At 39.6% G+C, this 18528-nt stretch overlaps 2 protein-coding genes across 2 annotated transcripts; both read right to left on the minus strand.

The window, feature by feature from the left end:
- Positions 1-9192: 9192 nt before the first annotated feature.
- Positions 9193-12220, minus strand: LOC105950418 (putative late blight resistance protein homolog R1A-10). The gene has a single exon (XM_012973766.2). It carries the CDS (start codon positions 12197-12199, stop codon positions 9716-9718), a length of 2484 nt encoding a protein of 827 aa, XP_012829220.2. The 5' UTR covers positions 12200-12220; the 3' UTR covers positions 9193-9715.
- Positions 12221-13325: 1105 nt separating this feature from the next.
- On the minus strand, positions 13326-16948 carry LOC105950419 (putative disease resistance protein At1g58400). Its single transcript, XM_088817102.1, has 2 exons — positions 16423-16948; positions 13326-15904 (listed from the first exon to the last, which is right to left on the minus strand). The coding sequence occupies exons 1-2, from the start codon at positions 16849-16851 to the stop codon at positions 13550-13552; spliced, it is 2784 nt and encodes a 927-aa protein (XP_088673228.1). The 5' UTR covers positions 16852-16948; the 3' UTR covers positions 13326-13549.
- Between the last annotated feature and the right edge of the window lie 1580 nt (positions 16949-18528).

The following is an 18528-nucleotide window of genomic DNA, read 5'->3' on the forward strand; positions in this document are numbered from 1 at the left end:
CGTGTGAGATTCCTCCCTTTTTCTTGCACGGCCGTGTGAATAATTGCATTTAGGTCCCTGCAAAATAAAAACTTCTTATTAGTGCCCCTGAAACTTTTTTTTTTTTTTTTTTTTTTTTTTTGTAGAAAAATAAAATAAAAACAAAACTAAAAATTTAAAATAACATAAAAAAAATAAAAACGAAAGCTCGGGTTGCCTCCCGAGAAGCGCTAAGTTTAAAGTCTTCAGCCGGACGTTGCTTCTTTAATTTCAAGCAAAAGTGACCGAAGTCACTTGGCAATCTTCACTCGCTCCCCAATACGGTTTGAGCCGGCTCCGTTTTACGTTGAACGTACGATTTGAATCTCGCTCCTTTATTTTAACCACCTCGTGAGGAAGAATTTCTTGGACAATACACGGCCGCGACCATTTTGATTTGCGCTTCCTTGTAAATAACCAAAGACGGGATTTGCACAATAACACCAATTGTCCTTTGTGCAATTCCTCTTTGATTTTCTCCTTACGACCACAATAGCTTGACTCATCCTTCTCTCGTGACTTGCTCGAGCCTTTGGGTGGCAACATCTTCCTTGCATTCTCATCGTCGTTAAGACCTCGACTCGTATGACTTTCTCTTGGAGGATTTAAAATTGAGTCCATGAAGTAAACTTGCTCCGTCCGATTCCCGTTTATGCCATCATCTCCTGCACTCAAAGTTACTGGATCGCCGAGTTTTTGTGGAAGAGGCCGAGTAAGAATTGCACTAATTTGCTCCGTGAGTTGGATCATCTCGTTCCCTTGCAATTTCTTACTTTTCTTTACGAGGTCCTTTAGGAACTTCACCCACTTTGGCATCTTTTGAAGTGCTTCAATGAAGGGAATATTTACGCGAATTTCCTTCAACTTGTCCAAAAATCTTTGATATTCGGCATCAAGCTTCTTCTTTATGAATTTTTGAGGATAAGGAATTGGAGGGACTTGTGAAGGCACCGTCGATGGTGGCTCGTCATGAGATGATTCTTTTTCCTCATTCTTTTTCGGCTTCTCGATTACCGTGCTTCTCTTCTCTTTTCGTGGGGCTTCTTCCAATTGCTTACCGTTCTTCAAGGTGACTGCTTGGCATGTCTCGACCTCGATCTTTTTCGTTAGCAATCTTTGTGGATATGGGATTGGCTCGACCCATTCGGCTACAGTGGCTTGCGGCTTGATTTGAATTTCTTCCCTTTTTGCGCTCTTGACATCGATAGCTTGGCACGTCTCGAACTTTTGATTTCGAGGATCTTCCGTATTCGATGGCAATGCTCCCGGCGGGCGGTTCTCTTGCTTCAAAGCTAATTGAGCGAGTTGATTCTCCAAATTTCGCAACGAGGCTTGGGTAGCGGTCATGAATTGGGCCAATATCTCATCCGTGTTTGATTTTTGGGCCGGTGGATTGTTGCCTTGATAGCTTTGTTGAGGAGGGGCTTGATTTTGGAATTGACCTTGAGGTCTTTGATATCCTTGGCCTTGTTGATTTCCTCCATATTGCCCTTGTGATCTCCACCCTTGATTTTGGAATTGGCGAGGCGCGTTATTGACGTAGTTGAGCGATTCCACATCTTGTTGGCATTGGAGTGTGTAGTGATTTCCACCGCAAATTTCACAACATGGAGATTCGATTGCTTTGACTTGTTGTGGTGGACTTGCTTTGATGTGCTGCAGAAGGAGTTGATTTTGTTGAGCAATTTGGGTCACTTGAGCTTGAAGGGCCGTAATTGCATCTAACTCCAACACTCCGGGAACTTTCTTGGATCCACTAACCGTCCTCTCGCTTGACTTGGCAAACCGATTTTGAGCAATTTGATCCAACATGATGAAAGCATCCGGTATCGATTGACTCATAAAATTTCCCCCGGTTGATGCATCTAAGACCGTTCGTGCATTCTCATTAATCCCTTGATAGAAGATGTGGATTTGCCGCCATTGTTCGACTCCATGTGTTGGACACTGCCGCAAAAGAGTTTTAAATCTCTCCCATGCTTCGTATAATTGTTCGCCTTGCTCTTGGACAAAATTGTGAATTTCTCGTCGGATTCTCTCGTCCTTCTCGGGTGAGCTATAGACTTTCATGAAAAGGTTGAGGAGTTGAGGCCACGACGAGATAGAGTGGGGGGCTTGGGACATCAACCACTGGCGAGCTCTTCCTTGTAGGGAGTGCTTGAAGAGAATTAATTGAAGCGCCTCTTGGGAAACGCCGTTTTGACGGTGGGAATTACAGGTATCTAGAAAATTGACAATGTGAAGATGGGGATCTTCACCTGCCAACCCACTAAATAGCCCGTTATTTTGGAGCATCGTCAAAAGGCCTTGCTTGATCTCAAAATTGTGCGCCTCAATAGGTGGATATTGGATGCTCGGCCGGAATCCGTCATGAGTCGGGATTATGTAATCTTGAAGTGCCCGTGGCCTAGCTGCTGGCTGTAATGGAAGTTGAAGGGGTGGGTCTTGGACTTGGTTCCCGTTGGCATTGAGTAAATTACCCTCTGCACGTATGCGTTCTTCGTCCTCCATTCTATTATTTTCGCGTTGAAGTCTCCTAGCGGCTCGAAAAGTTCGTTCGATTTCGGGATCAAACGGTTCTCTAGCAAGATCGAGTCTCCTGCGCATACAACGTACCTAAAACAAAAATAAAATAAAACGAAAATTCAATGGGTGAATCGTGAAAATTGTTCAAATCTAGAGCTAGAATAAAATAAATAATTAAAATAATCCCCGGCAACGGCGCCAAAAACTTGTTGGTCGAAAACCTACACGCAAGTGCACGTATCGTACAAGTAATATAGTGGACAATTAAGTTCGGATATCGAACCCACAGGGAATATTTAATTATCTAATCCTAGACGCTAAATTCTACCAATTATTATCAAGCCCACCCTACACAGTCGAATAAGGATTAATAAATTAAATTAAACTAAAGCAATCGAAAAGCAAGCAAAAACAAGAAAGCAATTTAAAACGAGGATTAATCAAAGTAGACAAGCCTAGGATTTTATTCTTCCCCCTATGTGATTATTACTCCCCCAATTCCTTCAATTATGCAAGCAATTAACCCGGATTATTAACCTGAGATGCTAAAATAATCATAACCCGCTTCCGCGTGTATTACAATTCTAATACTCTAGATTCAATTACTATATTCCTATGCAATTAATTCTAGAACACAGCATTAAGCACAAATCTCAATAATGGCTACCTAAGAGATCAACTATATTCCTATGTTAATACCACAAAGGCTCTTCTACCACAGTTCTAATTATTAACCCGATCTTCCGATTCATGCGATTAACAATAACATAAAAGCACATAAAGTGGCCAGTTTCATGAACTTAATAAAACAAGTAGAAGAAATAATCCGGAATTAAAACTTGCATAAAATCATAGAATTGGGTTCATAAATCCCACATAGGGTTCCAAATAAAATCCTAGAAACAAGTAATTTAGCTACTCATGATTAAAGCAAAAACGCAAATAAAATAAATCATAGGCGATAAATCTTTGCTTGAAGTCTTCGAATTCTTCGTCTTCGTTATTGCTTTGTGGCCCTTGAAATTGCGTAAAAAGATGGATTGCTAATTGTGTGCTTGGCTTGGTCTTATATAGGGTGAAAAACTTGGGGAAGAAGGCAGTTTCCTTGTACAATTAAGATTCCCTCACTGCGCCAACTCGCCCATCCGGACGGCCGTGTGAGATTTATGCCTAAAATCCGCACGGCCGCGCGGTCTATTCTCCAGAATTCTGCTTTTTTCACTTTTGGCCCATATTTTCTCCAAAATTGCAGTTTTGACCCCATACTTTTCCAATTCTTCAATTTGTACCTAAAATACAATAAATCAACTTTTTAAGCACCAATTATCGTTAAAACACACCAAAAGCTCAAATAAAAAGATACGATAAAGTGTAAAAATATACACTTAACACACCCCCAAACTTGAACTTTTGCTTGTCCTCAAGCAAAAATCTACCAATAAGCAAATAACTCAACGATAACATCTCATCACATAGATCAATGATCAACTTCACGTTTTCAGAACTTGTAATTATAATGACAATTCCTTAGACATTCGCAAGCTCAAAATTCAACAACACTTAGTCACTCACCATTACAAAAAACCACAAATCATACAATTGCTTCAAGTATCCCATATTTGCAAGTTAAAAATAGAGAAAATTTATACTTACATGCATATGCTTGACTCCAAATACTCACCAAATTATTCTACTCTACTAATATCGAACATTAAGCTATTGGGATCATTGGGGCTTTGTGGCTTTCAATTGTTAGGCTCTTTGGTTCGAGGTAGGAAATATGGGTATATGTGGCTATTCTTCTTGAATTTAGGTGATTACGCCAAAATTTGAAAGATAGGCGTTTGAAACAATGAATTCACCTCTACGGACTCTAATAAACTCGATTCTCAAAAGTTCAAAAGTCTCCACTTTTGCTTTTGAGGCAATGGATTGAGTTTTCAAAAATAATTCAACAACTAGTCCTTATTTCTCCCTTCTAGTCTCCTCTTCTTCTTTTTTTCTTTTTTTTTTTTTTTTTTTTTTTTTTTTTTTTTTTTAATCCGAAGAAGAAGAAGGACCTTAAAAATTTTCGATCGAACTCCAAGGGGTAATTTTCAAGAATCTCCACCTATTCTACCTTACACATATGGCTAAAAGAAAGAACACCTTTTCTCCAAGGCTCAAATCAAGGTTCTAAGGAATATTTCGATAAAAAGGTCGGCTTGAAAGGCTCAAACGGTTCAAAGAAGGCCCAAATCATATCCCAAATCACTCACTACTCAATACTTCGTATCATAAATTTCCTAAGGTGAGTCTTAAAACCGAACATAGCATGATCTAGCACAAATTAATTCCAAATTTAAAATTCAAAACATTCAACCAAAGCAATGCACAAAATGTGATTCCTAGCAATAATTCGCTTCTAAGTCCCGTTGAATCGAAAGCTAAACAAACATCAAGTCCTTATCACACAAAACAAGTAATTTCATCATCAAACATTGATCATTTCTCATCATCATAAATCATAGATGCCTTCGACTCAAGCAAAATTTTTTTTTTTTTTTTTTCAAAGCAAATAATAAAAAACGGGAATAAATAAAACGATAACTAAAACAAAAGCATGCAACTAACAAAGAGAAAAAAAAAGTAAAACATAAATAGGGCGCACATAAAAGAAAACAATAGTTAACCACCCCCAAACTTAAAATTCACATTGCCCTCAATGTGATTCGCCCGGAGTTTAAGGATAGAAAACACCTGTTTAAGCGTCGGGACCATCGTCGGGTTGCTCACCAACTCCACCTTGCGCATGAGCGTCACCATCTTCTTCATCATCCGAAAGCTCGGGTACTGGCGCAAATCAACAACAAACCACCTTGATTACATATTATATGTGTGTAGTTGGTAAATTTTCGGTGAAATTTGTCAAAGAAAAGGGAAAATTTCGAAAAAGGAAGGCTAGGGTTCGAAGTGGGGGAGAGAGAGGATTTGAAATTATGGAAATTGTTTTTTTTTTTTTTTTTTTTTTTTTTTTTTTTTTTTTTTTTCGCACGGCCGTGCGAAATTTAGGTGAAAAATCCGCACGGCCGTGCCCTTTCTCAAAATTGGGCAGTACCCTCTTCAAGTTTCGCACGGCCGTGCGAGATTTAAGGGCAAAATCCGCACGGCCGTGCCCTTTTGCGTTTTTGGGCAGTAGCCCCTTGAATTTTCGGACGGCCGTGTGAAATTTAAGGGCAAAATCCGCACGGCCGTCCCATTTCCGGATTTTGCACAGTAGCCTCCCGAAATCTCACACGGCCGTGTGAGATTCCTCCCTTTTTCTTGCACGGCCGTGTGAATAATTGCATTTAGGTCCCTGCAAAATAAAAACTTCTTATTAGTGCCCCTGAAACTTTTTTTTTTTTTTTTTTTTTTTTTTGTTAGAAAAATAAAATAAAAACAAAACTAAAAATTTAAAATAACATAAAAAAAATAAAAACGAAAGCTCGGGTTGCCTCCCGAGAAGCGCTAAGTTTAAAGTCTTCAGCCGGACGTTGCTTCTTTAATTTCAAGCAAAAGTGACCGAAGTCACTTGGCAATCTTCACTCGCTCCCCAATACGGTTTGAGCCGGCTCCGTTTTACGTTGAACGTACGATTTGAATCTCGCTCCTTTATTTTAACCACCTCGTGAGGAAGAATTTCTTGGACAATACACGGCCGCGACCATTTTGATTTGCGCTTCCTTGTAAATAACCAAAGACGGGATTTGCACAATAACACCAATTGTCCTTTGTGCAATTCCTCTTTGATTTTCTCCTTACGACCACAATAGCTTGACTCATCCTTCTCTCGTGACTTGCTCGAGCCTTTGGGTGGCAACATCTTCCTTGCATTCTCATCGTCGTTAAGACCTCGACTCGTATGACTTTCTCTTGGAGGATTTAAAATTGAGTCCATGAAGTAAACTTGCTCCGTCCGATTCCCGTTTATGCCATCATCTCCTGCACTCAAAGTTACTGGATCGCCGAGTTTTTGTGGAAGAGGCCGAGTAAGAATTGCACTAATTTGCTCCGTGAGTTGGATCATCTCGTTCCCTTGCAATTTCTTACTTTTCTTTACGAGGTCCTTTAGGAACTTCACCCACTTTGGCATCTTTTGAAGTGCTTCAATGAAGGGAATATTTACGCGAATTTCCTTCAACTTGTCCAAAAATCTTTGATATTCGGCATCAAGCTTCTTCTTTATGAATTTTTGAGGATAAGGAATTGGAGGGACTTGTGAAGGCACCGTCGATGGTGGCTCGTCATGAGATGATTCTTTTTCCTCATTCTTTTTCGGCTTCTCGATTACCGTGCTTCTCTTCTCTTTTCGTGGGGCTTCTTCCAATTGCTTACCGTTCTTCAAGGTGACTGCTTGGCATGTCTCGACCTCGATCTTTTTCGTTAGCAATCTTTGTGGATATGGGATTGGCTCGACCCATTCGGCTACAGTGGCTTGCGGCTTGATTTGAATTTCTTCCCTTTTTGCGCTCTTGACATCGATAGCTTGGCACGTCTCGAACTTTTGATTTCGAGGATCTTCCGTATTCGATGGCAATGCTCCCGGCGGGCGGTTCTCTTGCTTCAAAGCTAATTGAGCGAGTTGATTCTCCAAATTTCGCAACGAGGCTTGGGTAGCGGTCATGAATTGGGCCAATATCTCATCCGTGTTTGATTTTTGGGCCGGTGGATTGTTGCCTTGATAGCTTTGTTGAGGAGGGGCTTGATTTTGGAATTGACCTTGAGGTCTTTGATATCCTTGGCCTTGTTGATTTCCTCCATATTGCCCTTGTGATCTCCACCCTTGATTTTGGAATTGGCGAGGCGCGTTATTGACGTAGTTGAGCGATTCCACATCTTGTTGGCATTGGAGTGTGTAGTGATTTCCACCGCAAATTTCACAACATGGAGATTCGATTGCTTTGACTTGTTGTGGTGGACTTGCTTTGATGTGCTGCAGAAGGAGTTGATTTTGTTGAGCAATTTGGGTCACTTGAGCTTGAAGGGCCGTAATTGCATCTAACTCCAACACTCCGGGAACTTTCTTGGATCCACTAACCGTCCTCTCGCTTGACTTGGCAAACCGATTTTGAGCAATTTGATCCAACATGATGAAAGCATCCGGTATCGATTGACTCATAAAATTTCCCCCGGTTGATGCATCTAAGACCGTTCGTGCATTCTCATTAATCCCTTGATAGAAGATGTGGATTTGCCGCCATTGTTCGACTCCATGTGTTGGACACTGCCGCAAAAGAGTTTTAAATCTCTCCCATGCTTCGTATAATTGTTCGCCTTGCTCTTGGACAAAATTGTGAATTTCTCGTCGGATTCTCTCGTCCTTCTCGGGTGAGCTATAGACTTTCATGAAAAGGTTGAGGAGTTGAGGCCACGACGAGATAGAGTGGGGGGCTTGGGACATCAACCACTGGCGAGCTCTTCCTTGTAGGGAGTGCTTGAAGAGAATTAATTGAAGCGCCTCTTGGGAAACGCCGTTTTGACGGTGGGAATTACAGGTATCTAGAAAATTGACAATGTGAAGATGGGGATCTTCACCTGCCAACCCACTAAATAGCCCGTTATTTTGGAGCATCGTCAAAAGGCCTTGCTTGATCTCAAAATTGTGCGCCTCAATAGGTGGATATTGGATGCTCGGCCGGAATCCGTCATGAGTCGGGATTATGTAATCTTGAAGTGCCCGTGGCCTAGCTGCTGGCTGTAATGGAAGTTGAAGGGGTGGGTCTTGGACTTGGTTCCCGTTGGCATTGAGTAAATTACCCTCTGCACGTATGCGTTCTTCGTCCTCCATTCTATTATTTTCGCGTTGAAGTCTCCTAGCGGCTCGAAAAGTTCGTTCGATTTCGGGATCAAACGGTTCTCTAGCAAGATCGAGTCTCCTGCGCATACAACGTACCTAAAACAAAAATAAAATAAAACGAAAATTCAATGGGTGAATCGTGAAAATTGTTCAAATCTAGAGCTAGAATAAAATAAATAATTAAAATAATCCCCGGCAACGGCGCCAAAAACTTGTTGGTCGAAAACCTACACGCAAGTGCACGTATCGTACAAGTAATATAGTGGACAATTAAGTTCGGATATCGAACCCACAGGGAATATTTAATTATCTAATCCTAGACGCTAAATTCTACCAATTATTATCAAGCCCACCCTACACAGTCGAATAAGGATTAATAAATTAAATTAAACTAAAGCAATCGAAAAGCAAGCAAAAACAAGAAAGCAATTTAAAACGAGGATTAATCAAAGTAGACAAGCCTAGGATTTTATTCTTCCCCCTATGTGATTATTACTCCCCCAATTCCTTCAATTATGCAAGCAATTAACCCGGATTATTAACCTGAGATGCTAAAATAATCATAACCCGCTTCCGCGTGTATTACAATTCTAATACTCTAGATTCAATTACTATATTCCTATGCAATTAATTCTAGAACACAGCATTAAGCACAAATCTCAATAATGGCTACCTAAGAGATCAACTATATTCCTATGTTAATACCACAAAGGCTCTTCTACCACAGTTCTAATTATTAACCCGATCTTCCGATTCATGCGATTAACAATAACATAAAAGCACATAAAGTGGCCAGTTTCATGAACTTAATAAAACAAGTAGAAGAAATAATCCGGAATTAAAACTTGCATAAAATCATAGAATTGGGTTCATAAATCCCACATAGGGTTCCAAATAAAATCCTAGAAACAAGTAATTTAGCTACTCATGATTAAAGCAAAAACGCAAATAAAATAAATCATAGGCGATAAATCTTTGCTTGAAGTCTTCGAATTCTTCGTCTTCGTTATTGCTTTGTGGCCCTTGAAATTGCGTAAAAAGATGGATTGCTAATTGTGTGCTTGGCTTGGTCTTATATAGGGTGAAAAACTTGGGGAAGAAGGCAGTTTCCTTGTACAATTAAGATTCCCTCACTGCGCCAACTCGCCCATCCGGACGGCCGTGTGAGATTTATGCCTAAAATCCGCACGGCCGCGCGGTCTATTCTCCAGAATTCTGCTTTTTTCACTTTTGGCCCATATTTTCTCCAAAATTGCAGTTTTGACCCCATACTTTTCCAATTCTTCAATTTGTACCTAAAATACAATAAATCAACTTTTTAAGCACCAATTATCGTTAAAACACACCAAAAGCTCAAATAAAAAGATACGATAAAGTGTAAAAATATACACTTAACAAGTTGCCACCACCATCGTCGGCTAATCCCCACACCTTCAAATCCATGTACTCAAGCAACAAGAATTTAAGCATACCAAATTCGTCTGCCCCCACGTGCCACCTGTCGCCCTTGAACGCCATGTCGCGCAGCTTCAGCACCTCAAGACAAGGCAGCTGCCCGATAACCGTCATGTCTTCCCAAGGAAGTGCGCAACCGCTCAACCTCAACTTCACCAGTGTGTTTGGGAAGTGGTCGATGATCTTAGTCTTGGACATGAGTTTTGGTCTCGGTTGCACGACGGTGAATTTGAACGCCTGAAGATTTTGAAGTTGGCCGAGATGCAGACATGAATCAGTAGGGCCCGGTGGCGTTTTAGTCCACACGGCCAATTTCTTCAAGTTGGGCATGTTCTGAAGTACCTCCTTTGTGCAGGAGCCGGCGCTCACATTCGAAAGGGATTGGAGGTTGGCAAATAGAACGGAGTCCCCCTCATCGTGGCGGCGGTGGATGATTCCTGGCAAATCGCTCTCCGTAAAAACGAGGTGCCTTAAATGCGCCATGTTCCATATGACAGGCAGAAACGATGTAGCCACGTATATGATTTTGGGGTGTCGGCGTACCATCAGAATCTGGAGCTTTCGGAGATTGCATAATGTTGAAGGAAGTTTCCCATTGTAGGTGAGAGAGAGGTACCTCAAGTGAACGAGCTTAACTATCTCATCTGAGAACTCAATGAAACAGACCGTGAAAGCATCCAAAACCCGGAGGAGATCGAAAGTCAAACAGAAAGGTAACGGATGGTGATGGTGGGGCCCGGCGTAAAGAAGTGTCCGCGCGAACTTGATCCGTTTAACGGAATCGTGAACTTCTTCCATGCACATGAGGACATTTCTGTGGACACATATACGCCTCTGCGCGTCGGTATCTTCCGGAAGTTCTTGAACGTACTTCCTTCTCGAATGGAAGAACTTCTCCTTGCCGCACTCTTTCACGGACAAATCCCTTAAACTATCGTGCATGCCGCAAGCTTTAGTTCGGCTGTTTGAGGTGAACCCGCGAATATGAATGAGATTTCGATCGATAAGTTGTTCCAAAGACTCTGCAGCAACCTGCTCCACACTCTGCTGTTGTGCCAGTTCGAGAAATCCTTCGGCAACCCACAAACTGACGATTTTGGAGACGACAATCTCACTGTCTTCGGGGAAAGCTCCCATGTAAAGGAAACACGCTTTCAATCTGCCGGGCAAGTGGTTGTAACTCAAATACAAAATCTCCAAGTACGACTCGTCGCCTCTGGCAGCAGCAGCATGCGTGTCTTCTTCGATGCTCTCCCAGTAACGTCCCGTCTCGTCGCCTTGTGCGAAAAGCAGGCCGCCGACGACGGTAAGCGACAGAGGAAGCCCGCGGCAGTTTCTTGCGATCTTCAATCCGATATCCAACAAGTGAGGCGGGCAAGACCTCCTGTCGTCGTCCCGAAAAACCGTCTGCCTCAGCAGCGTCCAGCTATTCTCGTCGTTTAGAGGCTTCATTGTGTGAATGAAGTAACCGAACGTGTCGCGGGGATCAATCTCCTCCTCAAATCTACTAGTGACTACGTAATGAGCAATCTCTCGAAGTCTGCTGGTGACGACGATTCGACTGTTGTTGGCCGAATCCGGAAACGAATGTCTCAACGCGTCCCACGATTCTTCATCCCATATATCGTCAACCACAACGAGGTACCTGCCCCCCAGGAGTTCTTTATGCAGCCGGTCGGCTAACTTACTAGCACTCGCTTCCGTGTTCATCACACGATCTCTCCTCGACTTCTCGCCTTTCCTTTCAATCGAGGACAAGAGGTCGGAGTAGATTTCTTTCAACTGATAGTCTTGTGTCACAGTCACCCACGCCCGGATATTGAAGTGTTTCTTTACGTGGCGGTGATTGTAAATACTCCGGGCGAGAGTCGTCTTTCCGATACCGGGCAAACCGACGATCGGGACAACCGCGAGCTCGCACGTGTCGTTGAGTATCTCATCTTTCAACTTCTTCAAGTCTTCCTCTTGCCCCACAATCTTCTTGATAAAAATATTGGTGGATCTTGTCTCCCTAGTGTTTTCGGGCGATGATGTTTCGTTGATCGAGCTAGCGATTGCCTCTGCTTTCGTGATCAGAGGATCGATGGCGTCGGCTGCTATTATTATTATTTCCGGCAATAGTGCTGTATGGATTTGTTCTTGTCTGAAGATGAAGGATTCAATGTTGTCCTGTGCAGTGTAAATGGCCTCTCTGATTTGAACGTCCAAATTATTTACTTCATCTCGGATGCTTTTCGTCGGAACGATCTTTTCGAGGAGGGATTGCAACGAGACGAGCTTGCTATAGAGGGATTCGATCTCCGGGGTTCGATCGTAAATAAGAGGAAATTGATCGGGGTGTAAGATGTGAAGGAGAGAAACTACAGCAGAATATGCAGCCATTATCACTCGTCAAATTCTAAAACAGACAGCAAAATGTTATTTTTTGATGTTGGCAATTAGCATAGAAAGAAAAATGGGGAAATTACAGTTTTCGTCCCTCAACTTTGCACCAATTCCACATATAATCCTCCATATTCACAAATATAGTCCCTCGTGTTCCATGTTTCAACAATTTAATAGTTTTGTTCATTTTCGTGAATTTACCGTAAGTTCGTCAGTTAAGACAGTGATGGAAACATGTTTGATTCCGTTAGAAACTAAAGGAACTGGCCGAAAGTGATAAATTTTTGAAACATAAGGAACTAAATCTGTTTTTTTTAAACCTAGAGGACCAAATGTGAATTCGAGGTAAACTTTAGGGATAAAAAAGAGTATTTTTAGAAAAATAATTACAATTGAATTATTGGAGTTGGTAAATGCAGCTTCAAGTCAACGATGAGCACGGTAAAAACTAGTAATTAATTAAATAGCTGGACTCCAAATTAATTAAAATTGGTCAATTAGTTAGGTGTATATATTTACTCCAAAAAAAAAAGGTTAGGTATATATATAATTTATTGAAATTTGAGGATTTGATATTTACTTATTTAACAGAGCAAATGTCGCTATTGTGTTTGATCACTTGATTTGAAAGCCTAACTAAGCTATGTATTGATTTTTTTTTTTTTATTTTTTTTTGTCAAGATGATGCAATTTCTTATGAATAAAAAACTCATATAATTAGTTAGGTATATAAGAGTACAATTGAGGTTGTCTGCATCTTAAAGAAACCAAGGGTAAATGGTAAATTTAGACAGCTTATATGAGATTCTACACCTGAAGAATTAAAGAAACAAATGGTAAATTTAGACGGCTTATGAGATTCTACACCTGCAGAAATTTGTCACGTAATTTTAAATGGTTCGTGTTATTTTTGAGTTAGAAGGACTCATGCGTCATTTCATAATGCCAAGTTCTTCTCTATTTTCGACATTGAAAAAAAAATTACTGCAAAAAATCACCTGCATTCATCAAACAATGAACTCTTTATTAATATATATATATATATATATATATATATATATATATATATATATATATATATATATAATATATATATTACATACATGAAATTAAATCACCCATCTCAAGAAAAGAAAAGCTTATAAATCTTGTCTCAGTTTTTCACTGTAACGCAACACACTTTATTTTGAATGACGACTCTTAATTAAATGGTACGTAGGACTATGCACCCGATGCCGTATTAGATGCTACACCTGGCCGTTATTTACACTGAGTGGATTTGAACCGTAGATTTAATTGAGTAACTACAATTCAAATTCATCCACTGTAAATCACCAGGTGTAACATCTAATTTCCCGCACCCGATTGAGAGGTAACTTCATCTACAGGCACTGATCCGTACTCATCACATACAAGACCTATCGAGAGATGGAATTCAGCCCGCCGTCTGACTTGCTGTTCATGTTGTCCTACCTTCCTCTTCTGCTGCTCCTCCTCCTCCTTCAGTTTCTTGATTTTCAAGGCAGAATCGGTAGCTGATCTGCAAAGGTTGTCTATTTCCAAGTTCTCGAGTTTCTCCGCCAGCTCCAGTGGGATTTGTCTAAGCTCCTTACAGTTCTTGATCGAGAGACACGTAAGACTAGGAAACTGGTCCGACGAGGCGGTCCAGTCGACTAGTTCGACGTCTGCAATGAGCAAGAAATGGAGAGAACAAAAGCCTTTATTACCTGCGGTGGCTTCCCAGGTTTTTCCTGCGCATGCGTTCTCTTTCAACTTGAGTACCTCCAGTGTATCGATCTTCGACAGTATCGTAGACACATCACTCCAACTCAAAAATGTTTTTGTTAAACTCAGGCTCTTCATTTTTCCCGGTAAACAGCTCGATCGAGGAATAAGGTGAATATTATTGCTCAGCTTATCATCATCGTCGCCGTCGTCGTCATCATCATCATCATCGATACTGTTCGATGATGATCCGATATACGTAACGTTCACGAGCTTCAACTTTTCCAGGTGATCCAATTTTGCCAAGAAATCTGTACGGAAAAGAGTCTGCAAATTCCCACGAATCCCCAGTTTCTTTATCTTGCACGTGTTTCTGGATACGTTATCCGTGCAAGAATGGTGCGACAATGTACCGAGCGTCTGGAGATTTTCACCGGCTACGTCTCCCCAATCTTTATTGAGCTTAATCGCGGCTTTAGTCTTGAGATGCCTCAGATGAATCAACCTCCATATATTGGCCTTCATGGTAATGCTAGTCGAATTTGTGTCCAATACAAAACTTTGTAGATTCCAGAGCTGGGAGAGGGATTTCGGGACGACTTTAAGATCACGAACATACAGGGTGATGTACCTCAAATGAATCAGTTTGTCGAGCTTCGGCGGAAACTGATGGAACCTGATGGAGACGGAATCCAAAACCCTAAGCAAACCGAAGGCATCGGAAATAGTTGAAACGTGCTCTTTTTGCAGATTAACTGGCTCGCTGGAGAAACGTAAAAAGGAACGAACTCTGGGGCCCTTAAGTTTCTTAGAGAAGAATCCAGATAGATCGTCGGAATGGAAACAAAGGCGGTGATAGTCTTCCATCGCGGTAACGGGTGGCTCGAAAACCCCGTTGCTCGATTTTTTAACCTCTTGGAAAAGACTCTGCTCGAGGGCTTTAGTAGTGCAGAATGTACGTATCAAGTCATGAACACGGCATGTTTTGATTTGGCCTGTGGGATTTGTTTCGCCAATCATCAACAAGTTCCTGTCGACGAGAGCGTTCAGTTTCTCGTCGGCACTCTCCTCCAAGGTTTGTCCTTCCCGGTGACGTTCGACGAATCCTTCCGCAATCCACAAGCGTGTTAGTGTCCAAGACGATATCTCGTGATCTTCCGGGAATACCCCCATGTACACAAAACACTCCTTTAGCCCATCGGGCAACCGCTCGTAACTCAATGCTACGACACTCGACACCTTCTCGCCTTCCAAGTAACTCGAGACATTTTCCGAAACCTTAATCCATTCTTTCCTCACCACGCCTGTACTACGCCTACTCGCATATTGGGACTGAAGAATTCCTCCAATCACAACAATTGTCAGCGGCAGTCCGTCACAGTCGTGTGCTATTCGTTTCCCGACGATTTCCAAGTCCTCGGGACAACCACCGACACCGTTAAACACCTCTAGTTGGAGGAGTTGCCTGCTTTCGTCCGTCGTAAGGAATCGCAGCGGATGCCCTCCTCTGACGCTAGCTCTCGTACCGACATCTTTTTCTCTACTTGTTATCATGACTTTGCCCGCCCCGTTTTCCATTGGGAAGACATTCTTTATCGCGTCCCAATGATCGACGCTCCAGACATCGTCCAATACAATCAAGAACTTATCGTTTGCGAGACATTTGCGAACCCGCTGCTCCAGCTCGTGATCGTTGAGGCCGGACAATTTTCGGGAACGAGTGAACTTTTTGAGGATGTCGAGAAAGAAGTCTCGCCTGTTGAACTTTTGAGAAATGTTGACCCATATTCGAATCCGGAATTCGTGTTTGATTTTATCGCTATCGAAAATCTTCCATGCCAGCGTCGTCTTACCCAGGCCGGGCATGCCGATGATGGAGGTAACATCGAGTTCGGTTTTCTCATCCGTGAGATACCCGATTATCTTATCTTCCTCGTCTTTTAGACCTATTACTTTATCTCGCCTGATTGTGCGATTCTGTTTCACACAAAATTGAAGTTTATACAGATGCTTAGTAATCATTAAGCATACAAAATTGGATTGTAAAAAAAAACAAAAAAAACTCTTGCATTAATATTATTAAAAAAAAAAAGCATGCAAAATTAAATTTGGAGAAGATCAAGTCAACGAACATCAACAAACACAAGTAGATTGGAACGAGTCATCACTTTCTGTACGTTTTATAGTTTATTAGAACATGAAATTATTTACACAAAAAAAGATTTATTATATTGTTTCAAATAACTAAAGAGTATTTTGACTGTAAATTATTATATAAAAAATAGGGAGTAGTTTAGAATAATTAACAAAAAAATATAATCCGGTAGGTAATAAATTAATGAATATCTTGTACGGGAAGTTAGATGTTGCAGCTGGTTATAATTTACACCGGCTGTATTTAAACCGTAGATCTACACATAATTACACGCTCATTTTCAAATTCAGTCAGTGTAATTAAATAACCATGTGTAGCATCTAATTTACTATAGTATTACCTCTGTCATAGTTGTCCAGGAATCTTCACCGGTTGACCCAGATCCTCCGCCGATACCGAGCCCGTAGGCTATTTGGATAATTTCTTTGACCTTACTTTCTCTGAGTGACTTGACCTCTTTCGCCATGCTGTAGCTAGGCGGAGCAAACCGGCGGATAGGGTTCTTTTTGGCCTTTGCGGCGGCCTTGGTCAAACACGTGTCGAGTGTGTCCTCTACTTGATAAATAACCTCTCTCATCTTCCTCTCAGTGTGTCTGAAGAGCTCCCCCTTGTTCGGCTTACCGGCCGCATCGATGAGGAACGACTTCAACGTATCGAGGTCACTCTTCAGCCCTAGAAGCTCGTCTTCGGCGTCGCCGATCAGATCGATGTAGTGTTTCAGTAGACCGTTCACCTTTTCAAGCAGGAACGACACTCCCGCACTTGCCATCTAATTGTATTGACGAAAGAGAGAGAAGAGAGAGAGAGATCTAGAGAGAGAGAGAGAGAGTCAATGTAATGTAATGATTTGGAAGATAGGTATATATCTATATGTATATATGTATGTATAATTTACGTATACATGCAAGAAAATGTGTATACGTATAAGTGAAAGACATTGTACAAGAAAATGATAATCTATATATGTTACATATTTAATTCAAGGAGATCCAAGTCTACTATCTATAGTGGATTTTCAGTAAATGAATATATTCGAATTGTTTTTTTTTTCTTTTCACGATAAATCTATGAAAATATTTTGAATATAGACAATTTTTTTTTCCTAAGTAATTCTAAAAGTTAACAACATAAATTATATTTCGTATTTAAATAACACTATATGTAATAAGTTTAAGCAAGAGTGAAATTGTAGATTTTTTTTGTAATGGGAATTTAGTTCAGGAGATGATAAATGAATGTGGTAGAATTAAAAATTAAAATTGAAAATCACAATGGCAAAATCGTAAAAAATCAAAATATAACATAGCCTCAACATGTGCATAGGAGCATATGTATCTTATATATAAAAGAAAGAAACGCTAGGGCAACCCTAAGAAACCCTAATGTCATATTTGTAATTTTTTTCAATTTTTATCAAATTTTTATCTCATTAATATTATTTTAAATATTATTTTCGAATTTTATCATATTTCTACCCCCTAAATATTATTTTAAATATTATTTTTTATTTTTATCAGATTTTTGTCTCCTAAATATTATTTTTATTTTTATCAAATTTTTATCTCCTAAATATTATTATAAATAATATTTTTTTAATTTTATCAAATTTATATCTCCTAACTATAATTTTAAATATAATTTTCAACTTTTAGCAGATTTTTATCTCCTAAATATTATTATCGAATTTTATCAAATTTATATCTCCTAAATAATATTTTAAATATTTTTTTCGAGTTTTATCATGTTTTTATTAGTTTTTTATTTCCTAAATATTAATTTTGTTTTTTATCAAATTATTGTCTCCTAAATATTATTATCGATTTTTATCAAATTTTTATCTCCTAAATATTATTTTAAATAATAATTTTGATTTTAATCATATTTTATCTCCTAAATATTATTCTAATTATTATTTTCGTATTTTATCAACTTTTATCTCATTAACATTATTTGAAATATTATTTTCGATTTTTATCAAATTTTTATTTCCTAATTATTATTTTAAATTTTATTTTCGATTTTTATCAGATTTTTATCTCCTAAATATTATTTTTTGATTTTTTATCAAATTTTTATCTCCTAAATATTATTTTAAATTTTATTATCGATTTTCATCAATTTTTTTATCTCCTAGATATCTTATATATAAAAGAAAAGAAAGAAACGCTAGGGCAACCCTAAGAAACCCTAATGTCACATTTGTAATTTTTTTTCAATTTTTATCAAATTTTTATCTCTTAATATTATTTTAAATATTATTTTCGAATTTTTATCAGATTTTTATCTCCTAAATATTATTTTTTGATTTTTTATCAAATTTTTATCTCCTAAATATTATTTTAAATATTATTATCGATTTTCATCAATTTTTTTTATCTCTTAGATATCTTATACATAAAAGAAAGAAACGCTAGGGCAACCCTAAGAAACCCTAATGTCATATTTG

The sequence above is a fragment of the Erythranthe guttata genome, chromosome 4 (genome assembly GCF_056151865.1).
Source record: "Erythranthe guttata isolate IM_541 chromosome 4, IM_541, whole genome shotgun sequence".
Classification (NCBI taxonomy): Eukaryota; Viridiplantae; Streptophyta; class Magnoliopsida; order Lamiales; family Phrymaceae; genus Erythranthe; species Erythranthe guttata.